We start from the raw sequence: 23396 nt of genomic DNA, 5'->3' as shown, positions 1-23396 counted from the left end.
TTGCAAGCCTGTTTCCCTTGGTCGATTCTCACTGACACACTTCCTATATCACCCCCTGGCTTGGTTCTTGTATCTATATTCTGTCTATCTATGTATCTCTGTATGAATTGCATTATTATAATTTGGAGTCCTGACAGGTTGAGTGTCGTATCTTTTGTTGCTTTTTTTTCAAGATTAGGTCTAGCAATGTCAATAATAGGACCGATGTATGTGGCTTAAACAGGTGGGTTATTTTTTACTTGGTTAAGTATTTGTAATAACCTTCAGTATGGCTGCAAAGCAAAACGCTAATAATTACCCCCTCCTCTTTATATAACTGTGTTCAGATGTGCCAGTGTAACTACTCAACACCTGCTTTACAGGTAGCCTCATACCTGCTGTGGCAAGGAAGAAGGAATGATTGTACTTAGTATTTTGTGGTCCTGCGATTAAATTCTCATCTCTCTCTCTCTCTCTCTCCAATCAATCCGTCATAACTTCTCTACCTCTCCGCGATGTTCCATGATCGTGACCAATTTCCAAACTGCAGCAAGTCTTTCCAGGGATTACTAGAACCCTTCCACTAATGTCCTTCCCTTGATCATGTCACGTTACTACGTCACTTCCCATCAAAATCTCAACCTTCTCTCTCTTCCATTTCTCTTCAAACGTATCATTTTTTTTTCTTTCTTCCTCATTCATTATCTGAGAGACATTAGTAACTCTAAACTTTCTCATGCTGTCGCCTTCCTTCATACAATGCCCATTTTCACAAGATGTTCTCTGGCTACCCTGTCCCACTGCAGCAGCAGCATTCCAAACCATCTTCTCCAGTTTTGCCAAGCCGTCGGTGCTGAATTGTAGGGCCTTTCATTTGGCCTGTACTAGGATAACTGTATTTTTAAATTTCCTTTCCAGAATAATAAAAACACTGATCAATCCCTCCTTCCTCCTCAGTCATTACCTATGCGAGCAGTATTTCTCTGTGACAAGATGTGGAGACTGGACGGACTGGTGTACCGGCAGACTGTTACTAATACCTCCGTCCGTCTGTCCTTCCAGCCGTGACCCATGCCAAGATGTGGGTATTGGACCGACGGGTATTCCAGCAGGTGATGATGCGCTCTGGACTCAAGCGCATGGAAGACAACATAAACTTCCTCTCCAGTGTCCCCCTCTTCCATAACCTCAAAAAAGACCATCTCAGCAAGATCGCTGATGCTCTGGAAGTGGTGAGTGGAGAGAAAGAGAGAGAGAGAGAGAGAGAGAGAGAGAGAGAGAGAGAGAGACTGATCATTCTTGTTCACAATGTTTCATTGCATGTCATTTTTTACAGACGACTCAGTATGGCCTTGTGTATTCCTTTTTGTTGAGTTTGTCGAGTAGATAATATATATTTTCTTTATTAAATTAAACACCGGCTGTAGCCTGTTTCATTCGTAAAAGAGTTTGTAATTTAACTTCGTGGCGAGATAATGCGGACAGAATATGAACACACTAATTGTAATAAGTATGAGTAAACCGTAAACTACTCAGAGAGACAGACCAAGAGGGAGGATGATGCGGCATACATCACCATCACCTGACCAGTACACACTCATCATCGTGACACACCCTTCCGTCATCATCACACACCCTCCCATCATCACGACCACACACCTTGCAATCACCAGTACCACACACCCATCACCAGACCTGCAGCGGTGGCGACTTCGTCGTAGGTCTACCCCCCAGAGGCTGTCGAAGAGAAGAGGAGGACAGCATGGGGGCCAAACCACTGCAAACCCCCCCAGCCCCTCATGGGACTCGAGTACCTGGGAGTGGCTTCGGTCGCCCAGGCAAGTACCGCATCTCCCAACACAACACACACAACAACACCGTTTTTTCTACACCGAGAGATGACTCCCCGGCTGTCATTTCTCGACGACTTCTTCTAACCGGGGACATTGAGAACAATCCAGGACCCCCCAACAAATACATATGTCCAACATGCTCAAAACCTATCACGTCGAGCCGACAGACAAAGGGTTCAGTTCAGTACAATTCTTGCAAGAACTGGACCCATTACACTTGCACAACACTTGCATCCAGATAAACATTACACAAACACCTGGATCTGCTCCTTATGCTCCTCCCCCCCACCCATCAACCCCCCTTCCAATCTTACTCCTACTTCCTTCACACCACAGCCAAACCCATCGACCCTTCCCACACCATTCAGTCCCCCAACTCCTCCCATTCCAACCCATCCTAATCCATCTCAACCCTTACCTCCATTACAACCTCCTCCTACCCCTTCCCCTCCACCCACACCACCTTCCCCCTGTGCTGCAGCAGCCAACACACATCGCACACACAACATAAACATCCTTCAGTTAAACATAGTTGGCATAAACACCAAAAAACATAAACTCACACAATTCATCAAACAACAGAACATACACATTGCCATCTTACAAGAAACAAAACTACACAGAGCACAGAAAACACCAACATTTCATACTTTCACCACCATTCGACAAGATCGGGCCGACGGCGGTGGCGGTGGACTCATCACCCTGGTACACAAATCCATCAACTTTGCAGATACCAGTGCACACACAAAGTCACTTCTCCCCCCACATGACACCACAACAGAAATAGAATCAATTAAAATACTCACTGGTAACAAATCACACATAACAATCGCTAACACATACATTCCCCCCCAATCGTCCCCCACAGTACCACACAATTACTCTCCACAGATACACCACATCACTAACATACCCAACATCATCCTGGGTGGTGATTTCAACTCCAAGTCGTCGGTCTGGCATGTCAACAACCCTGGCACAGACAGAGGGCTGGTGCTACAATCCCAGACAGATCATCTTTTCATACTAAACAGTCTAGACCAACATACCCTTATCCCACACCAAGCCCTCTTCCTCCCATCATCTCTAGACATCACCTTCTGCTCCCCAAACCTCGCCTCCACTACATCATGGAGAGTGGTTAAAACCCTAGGTTCTGATCACCTCCCAATCATCATCACTACCAAAACCAGAATCACCCCAGCTGGCCACAAACACACATACACTAATTATAAGACAGCCAACTGGGAGGCCTTTGTAACTGAAACAGAACAACATTTCGAATCACTAAACAGTACACCCATCACAAACATCAACACCGCTGTGCACACTTTCAATACAATTATACAAAACGCAGACAAAAGACATATCCCTAGAGGCAACAGAAAGAGACACAACCCCAACTTCACACCAGAAATTAAAGGCCTCATCAGACAACGGGACACACTGCGACACTCCCCAACACTCCATACACAATACAACAAATACAAGAACTCAACACTCAAATAAACAATAAAATATCAGAACAGCAAACACTAAACTGGAAAAATTATCTCCAAACACTTGACCACAAAACAAACATCAGTAAACTCTGGAAAACACTAAACAGCATCACACTTTCCAACAGCAATACCACACAATCACACGCTGCCATCACAACAACAGACACCATACCCTCAAACAAACAACAAGCAAACACTCTCATCAATCACTTTTCACAAGTCAGCCATCTAACCCTCCATCCCGAAGGCCGACGTATCATCAGACGTAAGAGACAGTTCCCCACAGACCCAGACTACACATCTTTCACTTACACCCAGACGAAGCACATCATTAACAACCTCAAGCACTCATCTGCTTGTGGACCAGACAACATAAGCAACATTCACCTTAAACACCCAGGACCACAAGGCATACAAGCACTCATCAACATATCAAACTACAGCTACTCACACAACATAATACCCAACATCTGGAAGCATGGCAATATCATCATTATCCCTAAACCCAACAAAGACCCCACATTACCTTCCTCACATCGCCCCATCACACTCCTCTGCACCCCCTCTAAAGTCACTGAACGACTGGTACTACAACTAGTCACACCTCACATTCCCCTAGCCCAGTCACAACATGGCTTTAGGCCACTACACTCCACAAACACCCTTCTTACAGACCTTACGCAGAGAGTTTTCGACGGCATGAATTCAGCTAGGCCACCACACAGAACAATCCTAATCACACAAGACATTAGCAAAGCTTTTGATGCCATCCTGCACCACAACCTCACAAACAAAATACTAAACACAAACATGCACAATAACACAAAAAGATGGTTGGCAAACTACTTAGCAGGCAGATGTGCACACGTAACATTTGCCGGTCAGTCTTCTAACATCAGAAACTTCACAAACGGCGTCCCCCAAGGATCTGTTTTGTCCCTTACACTCTTTAACCTATACATGCATGTCGTACCCACACCCCACACACCACAGATACACATAGCTTCCTATGCAGATGATATAACACTTACATGTACGCACCAAAATGCAAACACAGCTGCACACATCATTCAACCTTACCTCAACACACTACACGAATGGTTCACCACAAACAGGCTCAAAATATCCCCAGCCAAATCTACAGTGATTCTTCTCACAAACTGGACAGCAGAACACAGTCACATCCCACACCTCACCATAAACAACACTCCCCTACCACACACACACACACACACACACACACACACACACACACACACACACACACACACACACACACACACACACACACAATCCTTGGTGTAACATACAATACATCAATGTCATTTAAACAACATATCACAAACATTAAAAATAAAATAACACCAAGACTCAATGCTTTGAAGTCACTTGCCCATACAACATTTGGACACAACAAAGAAACCACCACCACAGTATACAAACAATACATAAGTTCAGTGATGAATTATGCAAGCCCTGCCTGGGCTTCTAACCTCACCAAAACACACTACAACACACTACAGACCATACAGAACAAGGCCCTAAAAATAATCACAGGCTGCACAGCTACTACACCCACAGACCACCTACATCAAGAAACCAAAGTCCTCAAAATCAAGGATCATCTAGACATGAGAGGCACCCAGTTTCTTGCTGCAGCCTCCACAAACCCACAACATCCACTACAGTACATGGCAGAACATCCACCCACACCAAGGAACATCAAAACAACACCCAGCACACGATACCATACACAAATACTGTCATCTCTCCCCCCTCGCCCACCTCAGACCAGCTTCCAGAAGCATATCCACACTCAGATCACTCGCCGCTCCATTCAGTCACTTATAGACAACACACAGCTGCATGCACGGCCTCCTGACATCCACCCTTCTGAATCCTATCTTTCTCGTGAGGACAGGGTCCAGCTGGCCAGGCTGAGATGTGGGCACAATCCAGCCCCCTTAACCTACCAGAAGAGGCTGGATGACTGTCGTTGATGCCTGTCCAGGATGCAATACAGCACCCCATACTATTAAGCACATTATGGAAGACTGCATTGCACATAATCACCTACGCCAACAACACAACATACACACTTTGAGAGCTCTGTGGGAAAGCCCGGTCTCGGCCATGGCCTTCCTAAGGGACTCGGGGCTGTTCGGCCAGACTGCCTAGGGAACAACTATTACTACTACCCATCACCATCACACACTTCCTTCATCACCACCACACACACCACACCCATCACCATCACCACTCACCCTCCCATCACCAGTAAGTGCAGAGGTGACCAGTGGCAACACAGTACACCTGGATCCACCAAGTAATTGATTACCACCTGTGGCATCACCAAAGTAGGCAGCATTCAGTTCATTACTTCACACCAACTGTGTGCTTGGATTTTGATCATCTGAATAACATCGCCAGGTGTTAGCTGAATTAAGGTATATAAATTAGTTGGAGAAGAACAGGGAGGCTTTAGGAAGGAAAGAGGTTGTGTAGATCAGATATTCATTCTTAGATCTTTAGTGGAAAAGTTTCTAGAGAAGGGAAAGAAGTAGTATGCGGCTTTCATGGATTTGGAGAAAGCATATGACAGGGTGGATAGACAAGGATTGTGGAAAGTGTTAAGAATATGTGAAGTAGATGGGAAGTTGTTGAATGCTGTGAAGAGTATGTACGATGGTGCGAAGGCTGCAGGGCGTGTGGATGGTGAACTAAGTGAATTTTTCTCTTTGAAAGTTGGGTTGAAACAGGGATGTGTCATGTCTCCATGGTTGTTCAATCTGTACATGGATGGGGTAATAAAAGAGGTACAAGGTAGGGTAGTGGATGTTGGAGTGACCCTGGTGAGAGGATAGTGTTTGGAAACTCCCTGTACTGTTGTTTGCAGATGATACTGTGTTGTTGGGTGAAGACGAAGGGGAGCTGCAAGGCTTGGTGGATGAGTTTGGGAGAGTGTGTAAGAAACGGAATCTAAAGGTGAATGTAGGCAAGAGTAAATTGATGGTCTTTGAGAGAGGTGAAGTTAGTGAATGTACAGCGAGGTTGGATGGTGAGGAATTGGAAAATGTGAGTAAGTTTAAGTGCTTGGGTAGTGTGATGAGTAAGGATGAAGGTTTGGAGGGTGAAGTGCTTGAAAGGGTACAGCAGGGAAGAAAGGTTGCTGGTTCTTTGAAAGCAGTGATAAGAAACAGGGAAGTGAGCATGGAAGTGAAAAAGTTACTACATGACAGTATTGTGATACCAACTCTAACGTATGGAAGTGAAGCTTGGACGTTGTTGGAAGGACACAAGTCAAGAGTGAGAGCAGTGGAAATGAGTTATTTAAGAGGAGCCTGTGGAATCACATGGAGAGACAGGCTGACGAATGAGGATATAAAGGAGCGTTGTGGTGTGGACGTGGATGTGATAGGAAGCGTTATGAGGAACACACTGAGGTGGTTTGGCCATGTGGAGAGGATGGAGGGTGAAAGACTGACGAAGAGAGTGTATGTGAGTGAGGTGGAGGGGGGAAGAGGGAGGGGGAGGCCGTGGATGAGATGGAGGGATGGGGTGGAGAGGTATATGAGAGAGGGGGGGGGTGAGTTGGGAGTAGGGCAGTGACATGGCGGGCGACAGGGCGACTTGGAGGCGATTTGTTTGTGGTCACCCCAAATGGGATTGAGGCGTCTGGCAAGAGATAGATAGATAGAAATGTTTGCGTAGCAGCGGCATTTGGCATCGTGATAACTTATTTACCGCTTGGATTTCCTGACGTAAAGAAAATATGAACTTGATTAAAATATCTATGTGTAACTGTGACAGCAAGAAGATATTTAACTTCATGACTAATGGGATTTCCTTCAGATGAGGAAAAAATAAAAAAGTTTGCAGTGAACTCATTAGAACATTGCAAACACATTCCGAAATTTAAAGCAGGTGAGGGAGGGCTGTGTGCTGTTAGGAGAAATGTCGATACTTAATATTGACAAAAATACGAGTACATGGAGATATTTTTGTCAAAGCCATCTCTCATAGGATACAGTGTTAGGCAATAGGCATGTAGCCATTCACTGAAGGCAATAAATGCCATACGGTCAATAGTTCATTGATGAGAGAGTAATGCTCGAGCGACCGGCATATATAAACATACCTCGATGTTTACCTCGCCTGGACGGAGTCTGGCGAGGTATTGTTTTTGGTCGAGTTTGCTGTTTTTTTTTTTTTTTATTTCTTTGTTAGCAACATTACAGGAAAACGGCTGAATGAAATTACATGAAAATTTCAGCATATGTGGGCACTGGTCCCAAAAGAAAGTAATAAAATTTTGAAGGTAATCGAGTGACTCTGAAAGTTCAAAATCAAGATCACGGATTTTCAGAGGACTATAACTTGAAACTGGCTGAAGATAGAGATACTTACTATTTAGAACATACAGGAACTCGTCATATGGGGTTTCATTTGGCACCAAGACCTTTGACCTTGAGTGACCTTGAAAGGTCAAACTGAAGATCACGGATATTCAGGGGGCTATAACTCGAAACTGGTTGAAGATAGAGATATTTTATATTATCAGCATATAGGAAGTTCCATATGGGTTTTTAATTGGTATCATGACCTTTGACTATAAGTGACCTTCAAAGGCTAAACTCAAGGTCATGGATATTCAGGGGGCTGTAACTCGAAACTCGTTGAAGATAGATATATTTACTATTGTCAAGATATAGGAAGTCTCATATGGGTTTTCATTTGGCACCATGACCTTTGACCTTGAGTGGCCTTGAAAGATCAAGTGCAGGATCTCGGATTTTCAGGGGGGGGGGATACCTTGGAAACATTTGTGCTATTACCATAGACTTTAATTGTGTACCGACATTAAATGGCAGTCCCGATTCAGTATTTAACAGCAATTAAATAACTGCTGTCGGGAGCGGTTTGTTGTGCCTGGCACCACTCGTTAACAGTTATGATCGTGCCAAAGTTCTATGCAGTCTAAGCAGCTAAACTCTCTCTCTCTCTCTCTCTCATCAATCAACAAACCAGTCTCTATCTATACCTCTGGGTGCAATCAATTTCCCTCCTCTTATCTGTTTCTATATCTGTTTACCCTCTCTCCTTTCCCTTTCTTTAGCTGCCAGTGTCTGTCTGACATATCTTAAAATTCATATCTTTAAATATCAGCCTAACTACTACCACGTAAACTACAACTATCCAGTGCCAGACATGTACACTTGCAGAGTTGATCCAGGGCAGCTTTGACCTAGATCGCCCCTGGCTTCTTTAATATCACCTCCTCTCCCCACCTCTGCCAGTCCAACCCATCCTACCTTATTCTTGATCTTCCCATTCTCATGAATTTCGAATAATGAAAAGAAGGTACCAGTCTGAGTGTGAGGCAGGTGTGAGGTAGGACAGGTCTGGGTACGTTAAATGTGGGAGACAAGTGTGGTGTCACGGGGTTTTTAATGTATATATTATATTAAAAGATATTTATTCAATGATGCTGAGAACAGCGACAATGAGTTGTCTTGTGAAAATCAAGCAATGATTACTTTATGCCAGCTTACTTCGCCGATTCTCTAAGGACGAGAATTTATGAACTTTCTCAACAGTACACAGCAGAGACTAATTCCTCACAATTGATGTTTGTTAGTACTGTTAGCCTCTGGAGAAAGTGACTTCACCCCTGACAATCAATAACTAATGCTATTAATGATAACAGATTCTTGCTGATGCATTAACTCATGGTTGGCACAACGGATTTTAAGCTTAATACAAAAGGACTGGCCTAAGTACCAGTTATGAATAGCAAAGCGTTTATGGAAGCTAGGAGCTATAAGTGAAATAAACTTAATATGGAGAATAAAACACGAATTTACGTTATATTTAAGCTCAAGGAAAAGAACTGTTAAATTTATTGATTACAAAGAAATAAATTTGTTACATTTCAAAATGAATTCAAAATAAGAAGATTGGACTCACTCACTCAGTCAAAAGCTAACTCTTAAACCTAGGAAAATGCGAAAAGAAAACACTGGTCAGAAAAGTGGACAAAGCGGATGACTGGGTGTCGTTACTGAGGAAGGACACTGCACACGCTAAGTCTCTCGCCAATCATGCTAGGTGGAAATTCAGGAACTGGACAAAGGCGGCATTGCTACGCACTGGGCCCAACCTGCTTTCACAGTGCTCAAATCTTGACTGACTTCAAATCGTGAGAAAGAGGCAAGTGTTGTGGCCGCATTGCCATGGCTGGAATGAGTGAAACACGCCCATAATAAATCGCTCAGCGGAAGTGCTAATGTCTCGGACAAAGACAATCATTTGTGACAGTGAAAAATTGTTCTGAAAACATTCCCAACCGGGTAAATACATAGCAGTTAAACTGAGCGATAAATAATGGGATTCCACTAGAATTCGCGGTTTCCCACCAAAGTTGATGTCTCGAGTTTATTCAAATACAAATTGCGCCGACTCGTGACATTACGCCCCATGAAAATCAAATTTTTTTTTTTCCTCAGAAAAAAAAATTCAATATACATACATATAAATCCTAACTCAGTCACACAAGATTCACACTGTGATGTTTGTGTGCTATCCTGCTACAGGAGAAAGTCACAGTCGCCAGTGAGCGAAAAAACCTCGTATTTATGTTAATAGAAGCAAGCTTGAGGGAAAAACTCCGTGACGACGGTGAAAAATCCTGTACTCAGGTCAAACTGAGCAAAAAGTTTGCTACATTTACATTAACAACTAATTGTTATGTACCGTGATGTATGTAATACTTGGTGTAGGTGTGACAGTTGTGGTGTAACTGTACCTACGTGTATAATTACATAATGCAAATCAATAGTAAATGATGACGACGAGGCAGACGAGAAGAGGCGGCAGTATGTTTCAGGGACGATCAGCTGTTCTGCACGGCAATGCTGCACCCGCCAGCTGCACCTGCGAAAACAATCAAGGTGGAGCATCAAAAGTGTCATTTCTCTCTCTCTCTGCCTAGCAATCAGTACTTATGTTACAAAAAGTACACTATTTACATTATTAACCAGGAAACGTAGTCAAGGTATTTCTGCAGGACATCAAACGCTGACCCAGTTTACTGGTTAAACCCTATACCTAATTAGCGAAAAGACTGGGCATTTGTGCAGGACATCAAACGCTGCAATTCGCTAAATTAACCAGGGAACGTGGTCATGAGCGAAAAGACTGGGTGTCTGTGCAGGACATTAAATGCTGCGATTCGCTAATGGAACCTGGTTTACTGGTTAAACCCTATACCTAATTAGCAAAAAGAATGGGCGTTTGTGCAGGACATCAAACGCTGCAATTCGCTAAATTAACCAGGGAACGTGGTCATGAGCGAAAAGACTGGGCGTCTGTGCAGGACATCAAATGCTGCGATTCGCTAATGGAACCCAGTTTACTGGTTAACTAACTCTATGCTTACGATTAATGACAGGAAGCTGAGAATCGCTACGCAATCTCGGGCAGGTCACGTTTTAACACCCACCGTGGGTGTGAACACTCATGTGGATAATGTGCATTCTCCGGGAATCCTCTGAGAGGCCCACAACTCGAGACATTCCACAAGGTAATTCATACACAGCCTCGGACTGTCTCTGCGGGGATCTCGAACTTCCCCCATAACTTACGGTACATATGTATGTACAGGCCCTGGACTTACTGTGTCCTGTGGGGCCAATGGGTGAGACGTCAGGTCCGCACCCACATTACCACTGCCCTCTCTTTCAACTGACTCAGAGATTACGGGTGTGGTTTCAAATGGCACAGGAAGGACATGTCCCTGATTAGTGGTATGTGGACACACATTGCAGGAACGCACAAAATTATCTATCTCTCGTCCCATCCCTGGCCAGAAAAAGTTAGCTCGGATACGGCCCTGGGTTTTCCTTTTGCCCATGTGACCTCCTGAGGCTGAACAATGACCCCATTCTAACACTGCTTGGTGGTACTTTGCGGGGACGGCAAACTGCAGTCGAACCTCGCCCTGGGGTGTTCGAGATTCACTGTATAGACGTCCTTGTTTACGAAAGAACTTGGCTTGACCTCCCCATGAATACTTTACCACTCTACCCCTTTGTTTCTTTCGCATGGCAGCAAGTGTCGGGTCAGAATGTTGTTCTTGAACAACATCTTGGCTACAAATCGGATCTTGCGGTGATGCAATGGTCACTGGGGTGACACAGTTTGGAGCCTCAGACATGGCTCGTTTTTCTGCAGCCGAAGTCTGAGTAGCGTCATCTTCAGTGCAACTATACTTGGCACCGGGAATATTGCCTATGATTAGGTCAAATAAAGGTTCTGGCATGACAACTGCGAGTGTCGTACCAGTCTAAAATAATGGAGATGTCACCTGGATATGTGCCTCAGGGAACAATCTCACTGATCCATCAATAAGGTTAGCATGGATCTGTCGACCTGTGTACTGCTCAGGCCGAACTAGACTCTGCTTGACAGAGCAACCTGAGGTTCCATTATCTCTCAGGCCCTTCACAGGAATGTCTCCCACAAACTCTGGCTGAACAAGGAAGGCACTGTCACCTGTGGGAGGGCCTGTGGAGGAAGCAGCTAGCCACTGATTAGGCTGCTGAATAAATGATGCGGCAAACATGGTGCCCTGAGAATTTGATACTTGAGGGGTCGTACTCACTGCCTGGGGAGATGAAGCATTGGCCATCTGTGGAGGGGGTTTCACTGTCGCTGTGGGACTAGAGAACTGTGGGGGAGTACCCGTACTGCTAGGGACGACACTGCTGTGCTGCTGCTGAGAAACAAAGGCTGCATTCGCCTCCTGTCTCCGATACACTGGTGCTGGTGCTGAAAAGGTTTTTCCTGACAGTTGATTGGGTGGGTGATACTGCTGCTAGTTAGGGTACCTGTTGTACCACTTCCACTCAGGTTTCTGAGTGTTTTGCCCCTGGTCCTTCCTCTGCAGATTTGGACCTTGGCCATTATTCTGAAAATGGCCTTGTTGCTGAGGTTCAGTCTGAGATGGTTTCCCAGATTTATCAGGTTTTCTGTTCCAGGTATGCTGTTTGCGAGTTTGATACCCGTATGCAGTGAAGAATGTGTCAGCCTTCTTCACCATTTGGCTAGCATTTCTTACCTGGCAGATCTTAAGCTGAGCCATAAGTTTAGTAGACCACGACTTTTTTAGCTGCATGCGCAGCATTAGGTCAATTATCCCCTCACGCGTGGAAGGAGTTTCATCTTTCTCCATCAACTCATCTAAGTAAGCAGTAAGCCAGTCAAGAAACTGAACGGCAGTCTCTTTATCCCGTAAATGCGCCCTCATGAACTGACTCTTAACGTCGTCAACTGTGAGACCGTATGCTTTGACAAGTGTGGCCTTCATCATCTCATACGTGAGATTGTCTCCACGAATTCTGTGGAGAATATCGAGGGCAGGGCCCTCAAACAGGCTAAGAAACTGAAGCTGCTTAGCTGCATCATCCAGCTGGTACAGTTGAGCCATGTCTTCAAAACGAGCTATGTATGGCTCGATTCGCTCGCCTTCCTTGTATGGGGGAAGCTTGATGTGTGGGGTCGCCATAATATGTGCAGGGATAGCGCTCGTGGAGCTTGGGCCAGCTGCACCAGATGTGTCTGAAGCCAAGGAATCTCGCTTGAGCTTCAACATTTCGAATTCACGTTTTTCGCGTGCTTCTCACTCGGCACGTTCGTGTTCTCGTTCTCTCTTGCGTTGTTGTAACTCGTATTGACGTTCTCTCTCTCTCGTTCCTCATGCTGTTCTCGCTCATGTTCTAACTCGAGTTCGCGTTGTTTTCGCTCGTGTTCTAACTCGAGTTCGCATTGTTTTTGTTCGTGTTCGCGCTGTTCTCACTCGTGTTCGCGTTGTTTTCGCTCGTATTCGCGCTCCTTTTCGCGTTCCTCATGCTGAATTTGACGCTCCTCATGAGCATCACTCTCAAGTTGCTGTTCGTAATTAAACCGAGAGAGGACAAAGTCCTTAATTTCAGTTGGGTCTGTAAGCCCCATATCTTTAGCTTCCTGTACATAGACTCTGGTGGACATGATGCTAACTCAGTCTAAGTAAACTAGCGACTCAGTACTGTCTGCATTTTTTGCTAAGAGAGATGCCATAATCAAAAACAAAGATTATAGGCACAGGTTAGTGGTGACCAGTTTTATCTAATTAAACTGGTAAAGAAAGAAAATTAAACAAACAACTGACTGTGAAAACTGAATCAATAATCACCAGTAAGATTGTGCCTATAGACTTCAATGATAAATACCTAAGTATGAGTGAGTGAGAATTATCTCGTGAATAGCTTTAGAGCTAGGAGTTAATATCTTGGCGAAGTCGCCAATTGTCACGGTATTTTTAATGTATATATTATATTAAAAGATATTTATTCAATGATGCTGAGAACAGCGACAATGAATTGTCTTGTGAAAATCAGGCAATGATTACTTTATGCCAGCTTACTTCGTCGATTCTCTAAGGACGAGAATTTATGAACTTTCTCAACAGTACACAGCAGAGACTAATTCCTCACAATTGCTGTTTGTTAGTACTGTTAGCCTCTGGAGAAACTGACTTCATCCCTGACAATCAATAACTAATGCTATTAATGATAACAGATTCTTGCTGATGCATTAACTCCTAGATGGCACAACGGATTTTAAGCTTAATACAAAAGGACTGGCCTAAATACCAGTTATGAATAGCAAAGCGTTTATGCAAAGTAGGAGCTATAAGTGAAATAAGCTTAATATGGAAAATAAAACACGAATTTACGTTACATTAAGCTCAAGGAAAAGAAGTTAAATTTATTGATTACAAGGAAATAAATTTACATTACATATCAAAATGAATTCAAAATAAGGAGATCGCACTCACTTGCTCAGTCAAAAACTAACTCTTAAACCTAGGAAATACGAAAAGAAAATACTGGTCAGAAAAGTGGACAAAGCGGATGACTGGGTGTCGTTACTGAGGAAGGACAGTGCACACACTAAGTCTCTCGCCAATCACGCTAGGTGGAAATTCAGGAACTGGACAACAGCAGCATTGCTACGCACTGGGCCCAATCTGCTTTCACGGCGCTCAAATCTTGACTGACTTCAAATCATGAGAAAGAGGCGAGTGTTGTGGCCGCATTGCTAACGGCTAGAATGAGCGAAACACGCCCATAATAAATCGCTCAGCGGAAGTGCTAATGTCTCGCACAAAGACAATCATTTGTGACACAGTGAAAAATTGTTCTGAAAACACTCCCGACCGGGTGAATACGTAGCAGTTAAACTGAGCGATAAATACTGGGATTCCACTAGAATTCGCGGTTTCCCACCAAGGTTGATGTCACGAGTTTATTCAAATACAAATCGCGCCGACTCGTGACATGTGGGATGAAACAAATGTGAGGTAGGACAGGTGTGTGGGTGGGATAGGTGTGACAGAAAGACAGCTGAAAAGGAGAGACAAGGGTAAGGAAGAGACAGTTGTCCATCACACAGCATCCTCACTAACTGTACAATTTAATCAATATCTCTTCACTGCCTCACATCCTTTTCCCAGATTCACAAGAGATATTTTGCATATTATTTTGTGAATTGGCATTTGAAGTTTATAATAGTTACATGTGCAACAATATATATATATATATATATATATATAGTTGGGTCTGGTTAGTACTTGGATGGGTGACCGCCTGGGAACACCAGATGCTGTTGACATTACGTTCTCCCTACGTGTAAAGTGGGGTTGGTGGAGGATTAGTGCCCCTCCCTGTAAAACAATTAACTCTAAGCCCTTGGCCACACCGCTTGGGATACATGGCGTCTGGCAATGAATGAATGAATGAAATATATATATATATATATATATATATATATATATACCTAGGCTGCTTCCCCCAAGGAAAGGGAGGTAGCCGAGACAGGACGACTCACTCTCCATTTACTCATCCATTCAAACACATTCATTCGCATCTTAGCCCCAAAGGGGAGAACGGACAGATCCTCACCGCATTACACCGCACAAGGGTCAACTGCGCAATGCAAGCAGTGACATCCACAGCAGGGCCCGACAGCAGAACTGGTTTACCCCTGCCACATCATAACAGACCCATCCCCTTACCCGCACCTGTATATATATATATATATATATATATATATATATATATATATATATATATATATACAGAGAGAGAGAGAGAGAGAGAGAGAGAGAGAGAGAGAAATTATTCTGCGTCCGATTGTTGCCCCCCCCTCAGTGTCCTTTTGCAATCTTCTCTCTTCTGTCGAGGTGTTCTTTTCTAATACCAGCTGTTCCACTCCCTTTGTAGCCTCTTCATTCTGCAACGTCCTCCCTCCCGTTTAAGCTCCACTTTTTAACCCCCTCCCTCTCGTTTAAGCATCACCCTTTCACTTGACAGTTCTGCTTGTCATTACTCATTCCCTCTCCTTTATTACCCCCTCGTTAATCCCTTCAGTTCGAGGACCTCTTTTTCGGTTTATTTTAAGTAGTACCGGACGATAATACTAGCTTAGGAAGGACTCCTTCCAGTTATGGGTATCATAAAGGTTTTGTCTAATCTCTCGAGAGTGAACAGTCTCCCCTAAGCTGAATACGATCGTCCAAAGGAAGCAGAAGTAAAAAAAAAAAAAAAAAAGGAAAAAAAAAGAAACTGTTGCAAAATGAAAGGTAGTGAGCATCGTCAGGTAAGGCAAGATGTGGTGTGTTGTGGTTTGATGTCCGCTTGCTTTGTCTTTCCTTGCGTTGACAAGGATGGGCCTGCTGCTTGTGTTGTGTTCAGGATCACAAACAAAGCAGTGGTGTTTACAGGAGGGGGACAAGTGGCATACATCACGCTCTTTCATCTCTCACACCTCTTACTTTTCCTGTACGCCAAGGACCGAAACTGCACTATCATTTGTATTCTGTATACAGGCTTTGAAGAATCTGGTTTTATATTTGGTACAGTTGCCTCAGGGAGTTCTTATATCGCCTGTGCTACCTCCTGCCAAGATATGGCACCGTCGCAGTAGTAGCGAAAACACCTATAAATGAACGGGCATTCCTACTGTAACGACGGACGTGAGTGGTGGGTATATGATTATGCCAGAAGTCATAATGGTTGGCAATATTATATTATGTAAGTAGGGAAATGATTAAAATATTACCAGAAACAATATTATAACGCGCATGTTAATACAGAATACCAATAGGATTATGAATGCAGGCAAAAATGAAATATATATACTGTATCATGAAGGTTGTCGCTGTTATAGTCATCATACATCAGTCAGCCTCACCCCTATGTGGAAAAACTTGGAAATTCCACTTTGTCTTAAGTACTACGTCACTGAATATATATATATATATATATATATATATATATATATATATATATATATATATATATATATATATATATATATATATATATATATATATAACTTTAGAAGTAACCAACGTTACCAATTTTCATTATATTTTGTCCCTGAACTATTCTAACTAAGACTTACCTTTTAAGTCTAGTTTGAGCTGGGGGAGCAAATTTTGTAGGGGTAGTCATGTAGTGACTTAGGTTAGGCTATCGCTCAGTAGCGGATGAATGTCACGCTATATTGGCTGGTGCAGACGTGTGCACTCGGTCTATGTCAGGCCTTAGGTTAGGTTAGATTAGGTTAGGTTGGGTTAGGTTAGGTTAGTTTAATGCATAATAGTGTGTTTTTAATTAATTTTGATCTTGATTTTGGGGGATAAACCCTCTTTTGGAAATCTTACTCAAAATTCCAAAAGGTGGATTTCCCCCCCAAAATGAAGGTCAAAACTAATTAAAACACAGTATTTTGCAATGGAAAACATGAAGATAATAAGAAAAGAAAACGTTGGTTACTTAAAAAAAATTTACATATATATATATATATATATATATATATATATATATATATATATATATATATATATATATATTGTATATATATAAGATTTGTGTACAACACTAAATATGGAGAGAGATTAATAGCGAAGGATTGCATGGAAGGTTTAAACCAACAGCACTATGTAACACGATTTTTGTTCCTGGGTAGTGAGTGTTAATTTCTGATAGTTTCGGTCTCAGAACCATGAAAAATGGCTATTACTCTCGTCAGACTTCGCTTTTGTGACTAGGAGAGTGATTTTTATGCCTTCAAACACGTTAAAAATGGCTACCTAGGCAGAGTGAGGTGAGTTCTTGGGTGAACGAAAAGCTTCACTTCATAAATGATTTTACATGTGTCTGCATGAGCCGATGTCAGCATTGCACGTCATTTTGCTGAGCTCGGTGACTGGCTGAAGCATGTTATTCGAACACGAACCGTTTCTGGACGCGCCGTACCTTTCCGGCTGTGGGCGCTGTCAGTTGAAATGAGGTCAGTCTGAGCGGAGCTTAGTTGAAAGGCTTGTAAATTTATATTATATATCAATTCTTTATGGAATTACGGATGAATTGTGGATTTTTTACAGTAACGGTGCTAATTTTGTTGTACTCGTACTCTAAATTCTATACCATTTTTTTTTTTTTTTTTTGATCATTGCAAACATGAATGTATCTGTTTTTTCAGATATGTCATCTAGAGACTGTAAGCTTTCCGCTGATGGGTTTTGCTATATTTGTGGTCAATTTATTAAAACGAGAAAGAAGAAATACTCTGCTGAAGCATCTGTCAAGGTGTGTGAAGCTTATGAGGCATATTTGACAACGTGAAATAGGAACCATTTGTAGACCCTAGAAAAGTACTGATGCCACCCTTACACATCAAACTGGGCTTCATGAAACAATTTGTCTCGGCTGTGGACAAACGGTCAGCGGCATTTCAGTACCTACGAGACTTCTTCCCCCTGCTATCGGAGGCGAAAATCAAAGATCCTTGGACTATGGGTAAAAAAAGATCCTGGAGTGCAAGGATTTTCCCAACAAGCTTTCGAAAGTGGTAAAAGTGACTTGGGACAGCCTGAAAGCAATGGTTCGTGGTTTTCTTGGAATCACAAGGATGAGGACCATGCGGAGCTGATTAACAACCTCATAAAGAACTACGGCGCCATGGCTGCAGAATGTCACTCAAGATTCATATACCTCATTCCCATCTTGATGAATTTAAGGACAACATGGGTGCATATTCTGAAGAGCAAGGAGAACGCTTCTTTCAAATTATAATGGACTTTGAGAGGAGATACCAAGGACAGTATAATGTGAGCATGATGGGGAACTACATTTGGAGGCGGGTCCACGAAAGTGATCTACAATACAACTGCAAATCGCCAAAAAAAATGTTCAATTCTAGACTTTATGATTTAATTATGTATCCAATATTGTTACATGTCTCTTTTCATGTTTATATGTTTTCTTCTGGCTCCTTAAGAAGGAAAAGACAAACCCACTCATTGTTTCTGCAGAAAATTAGTATATATATAAAAATCATTCTCCTGTTTACAAAAGCGAAGTTTTAGGATGATGATATATGTTTTCTATAGTTCTGGAGCAAAACAAATTAGGAAATAGTACTTATTACACAAGAACATATATATATATGTATATATATATATATATATATATATATATATATATATATATATATATATATATATATATATTTGTTACATAGTGTAGTCAACAATCTAAGCTTGCAAGAAAAACTTATAATTTGGAATAAAACGGATGTAACTGAAACTGACACCATTTAAGAACGGAAGACTGGATCATGTAATTCCTGAACCGGAAGACCAAAGACTGATCACCACCACATTAAATGTAGGTCCATTTATAAAATTAATTAAATACAGAAATAGAACAGCCGCGAGTTGTCTAAACGACCAGTAGCCAGATACACCAGTGGCGGGACCACTGTCGGCCACCCCACCAAACCTCCACGCAGTCAGCCAGCCACAAGCAACGACTTATACTTTTCAGCACTGACATTTGAAGGGCACCTCAGCTGACTGGGTGGCGTTGTACTACTTACCTCAAGATTAGGACTGTGACATGTAAATTGCCGGTATTCACACAACAAATAATAAATTGTGAAAGAAATCGTATTTATTAGTTAAGATATAATGTGTATCTGTTTGATTATACACACAAATTTCCATCTTAAATAGTCAATAAAGACATAACAGTAACGGAAAATAGCTGCTGGGGGAGGGGAATCTCGACCTCTTCCGAATTTGCCTCCAGAACTTTATGCAGAATTTGCTAACATGTTAAATAGAAAGTTACAATGGATAAAAACAACTCCATTTATACTATAGGGACAGAACGGTTTCATGTCTTCATAATTTATTCTCGTTCTAACTTTACCGTATAAAGGAACTAAAGAAAAATGAAATATGCACTGTAAATTTATATGCTCATGCAGCATCTTCAGCTGAGCCCGAAGAATCATTAATCAATTAATTAATAATTTTTATGTATTTATTTTTATTTAACGCTTATTTTCCATTATCATATGCAAGCGAGTGTGTATATATAATACTGTTATGAAATCAAACCACCTGCGTTCATTTAGTGGGTATTAAGTGCAAATGTGGGATGAACCTGCCACCTGGCCGAATCAGGAGTTCAGCATCATAACACTCGTAAGGTCGCATGGATGAAAAGGTTGCGTGTTTAGTTTTTTTTTAGTGTATGATTTGTATTGCTCGATTTTACGTCATGAATGCAAGGCATGCCTGTTGAAAATTAAATTCATATATACAGAACCATTGAAATATTACAGTTTTCGGAAACGGTTAGAATTTAACAAGTGGACATGGTGACGTGGTGATCGTGTCCAGCAAGACAAGTGAGCCATTGAAGAATATTATCTGATATGGTATATTTAACCACGTGAGCCTTGACTCGTCTGACATACTTAGGTAGGGGAGGTTATCAGACACACCATATTATATTAGTATCAAAATTAATATGACATACTTCGATGACCAGACTTAAATAACCGCCATCAGCATTAATAACATATTTGTCTGGTGTAATATTTTAATGACTAAAGAGGAGGGTCAAGGAAACAGTCTTGCCCAGTTGACAGCCCGGCGTTTTCGCGCCTTTTATTGCTTGTAAACAAACAGGGATCCTTATTATAGGGGATACATACATAAACTCTAATACATAAAATGTCACTGCTTCCCTCAAAAAAAAAAAAAAAAAAAAAAAAAAGAGTATCTTGCGACTGCATGGATTATAGAGTACTGTATTAAGAAAGTTCCTTTATGACAGTTAAAAATAATACCTTATGCAAAAATTAATACTGTACCTTTACACAATTTTTTTTTTTTGACCTCTTACAAATCAAGTCTATTCACAGGCTTTATGATCCTACCATATCTGCTCTTTAAGGGAGTCTCGTCTTTTCCAGATAATTCATCCGAAGCAGCTTGTGTGAGCGGCAGCTTACTAGGCAAACTCCCATCCACTCCCACGTCTGCCTCACTTGCATTGTTCATTGATTCATAATCAACACTGTCAGTATCTGGGTGTGGGTCATTGATAGTTATTTCGGCAGGTTCGCTACTGAGATCCGGAGAGTCATAGGCTTTGATCACGTGATCTATGTGAACCTTCTTCAGTATATCACCAACTCTCACAATTAGCGTCCTGCAACCGAGCATCTTTTCAACCACTCCACTGAGCCATTTTTCTGTACTGTCCCTCCGTGCAGCATTGTTTTTTACTCTTACTCTATCTCCAGCTGAGAATGTTCTTTCACTCTTGTTGTTGTTCCCATCATGATAATATTTCTGTCTGGTTTGCTTTTTAGCAACATTTTCGGCCAGGCTAGGTATGACCATACTCAGCCTTGTTCTCACCTGTCTTTTAACCATTAACTCTGCAGGCGTACAATTGGTTGTGCTGTGTGGGGTGGTTCGGTACTTCAGCAGGAACCTGGCTAGCCTGTGTTTGATAGTCTTGTGTTTACACCCTTCCATGACTTGTTTGAGCAAAGCTTCTTTAACCACACGCACAGTACGTTCAGCTGCCCCATTTGAAGATGGATGGTAAGAAGATACCAGTACATGTTTGATGTCATTAAGTTTTGTAAAATTTTTGAATTCAGCTGACTGGAACGGTGGGCCATTGCCTGATATTAGCATTTCAGGTAGCCCATGTTCTGCAAAAATAAGTCTAAGTTCATCCATGGTGCTCTGCGCTGTGGTACTGTGCATGGGTTTTACATCAATCCACTTTGAGTAGCTGTCCACTAATACCAAAAATTTGTCACTACCCTTTTCACAAAAATCCAAATGTACATGTTGAAACGGGCGTGCAGACCAACCCCAGGGGTTGAGAGGAGCTTTAGGGGGCAAGCTTCGTGCCTTTTGACACACTGAACATTGCCTAACAACTTGTTCAATGGCCTCATCCATCTTTGGCCACCAAATGAAACTCCTTCCCAGAGCCTTCATGGAACAGACACCTGGATGTTCAGCATGAAGTTCTTTTAACATGAAAGTCTGGTAGGTTTTAGGTATTATAACTCTCAAACCCCATAAGAGGCACCCTTGCTGAACAGATAACTCTAACTGTCTAGAAAAATATGGTTTGAGTTCATCAGTCACTTCCTTTTCATTACACCATCCAAACTGGGTATACTGAATAACTTGTGCCAGAATTTTGTCCTTCTTTGTAGCTTCAGCAATTAAGTTTGCTGTTATAGAGAATTCATCATCAACTAACATTACAGCATATATTTCTGACTCTTCACTAGTTTCTTTAGTATCGCTAACCTCTGCACATGGCAACCTAGACAAAGCATCAGCATTTGAGTGTTCCTTTGAACATCTAAATTCTAATTCATAGTCATAACCTGTTAGTGGTATAGCCCATCTTTGCATTCTTGCAGCAGCTAGGGCTAGAACTTGTGACTTTGGTCCAAGGATGGAAAGTAAAGGTTTGTGATCAGTCACAAGAGTGAATCTTCGTCCATAGAGATATTGATTAAATTTTTTAACACCAAACACAATTGACAGAGCCTCCTTTTCAATCTGAGAATAATTTTTCTCACTCTTTGTTAGACGTCTGGAAGCAAATGCAACTGGACGTTCCGATCCATCATCCATAATGTGACTGATCACAGCACCTAAACCTATGCTAGAGGCATCACATGCAAGTTTCAGAGTCTTTTCATTGTCATAGTGCACCAACAATTTTGCACTTGTGAGTTTCTTTTTGCACTCTTCAAATGATTTATGTGCGGTAGCTGACCAATGCCATCTAATTTTCTTCTTCAGTAACTCATGCAGAGGGGCTAATGTGGTTGAGAGATCACTCAAAAACTTTGCATAATACTGGACCATCCCAAAGAAGGCCCTTAGTTCACTAACATTGTTTGGAGGTGGCATATCTGTGATATTCTTTATTTTATCTTTCAGTGGCTCAATGCCTTCTTCATTTACCTTATGACCAAGATAGGTAACCTTCCTGACCAAGAATTTACACTTCTTTTGATTAAGACATATTGTACTGGCTCAACCTAATGAAGACCCTCTCCAGAGTTGCTAAATGATCAGAAATGTTTCTACTTACAATCAGTAAATCATCCTGCTGACATAAGACACCTTCAATACCAACAAGTACAGAGTCTATTATTTTCTGAAAAATCTTTGGTGATGACTTTATTCCGTACGGTAACTTCAGGTACTTGTAAAGACCCTTGTGCTTGTTGATTGTAAGATTCTTTTGGCTCTCATCATCTACATTCTCCTGTGCATAGGCATGGGACATATCTAACTTTGAAAAAACCTTTCCCCCAGACAAAGTTGCAAACAGGTCTTGTGAGGTTGGGAGAGGATACTGTTCATCAGTTACAGCTTGGTTGACCGTAATTTTGTAGTCCCCGCACAACCTAACAGACTTGTCTGCCTTTGGGAGAACTACCAGTGGGGAAGCCCAGTCAATTTTGTCTACTTTTTCTATTAATTTATTATTCTCCAATTTCTCCAATTCCCTTTCAACAGCGCCTTTGAGAGCAAACGGCACTGATCTAGCTTTACAGAACACTGGTCTAGCGTCTTCAGACACTGTGATATGAGCTTTGTGAT

At 42.0% G+C, this 23396-nt stretch overlaps 1 protein-coding gene across 1 annotated transcript in view; it reads left to right on the top strand.

Moving 5' to 3' along the window:
* Positions 1-23396, top strand: part of LOC145406106 (cGMP-dependent protein kinase, isozyme 1-like) — a 664176-nt gene that overhangs the window by 510427 nt on the left and 130353 nt on the right. Inside the window, exon 5 of the mRNA XM_080277304.1 lies at positions 1042-1211. Within this exon, the coding sequence (XP_080133430.1) occupies positions 1042-1211 (170 nt within the window). The remainder of the gene's footprint in view (positions 1-1041; positions 1212-23396) is intronic.

The sequence above is a fragment of the Coenobita brevimanus genome, chromosome 69 (assembly GCF_032717465.1).
Source record: "Coenobita brevimanus isolate Jiangsu-jjx chromosome 69, ASM3271746v2, whole genome shotgun sequence".
Lineage (NCBI taxonomy): Eukaryota > Metazoa > Arthropoda > Malacostraca > Decapoda > Coenobitidae > Coenobita > Coenobita brevimanus.
This window is presented reverse-complemented; position numbering and strand designations above follow the sequence as displayed.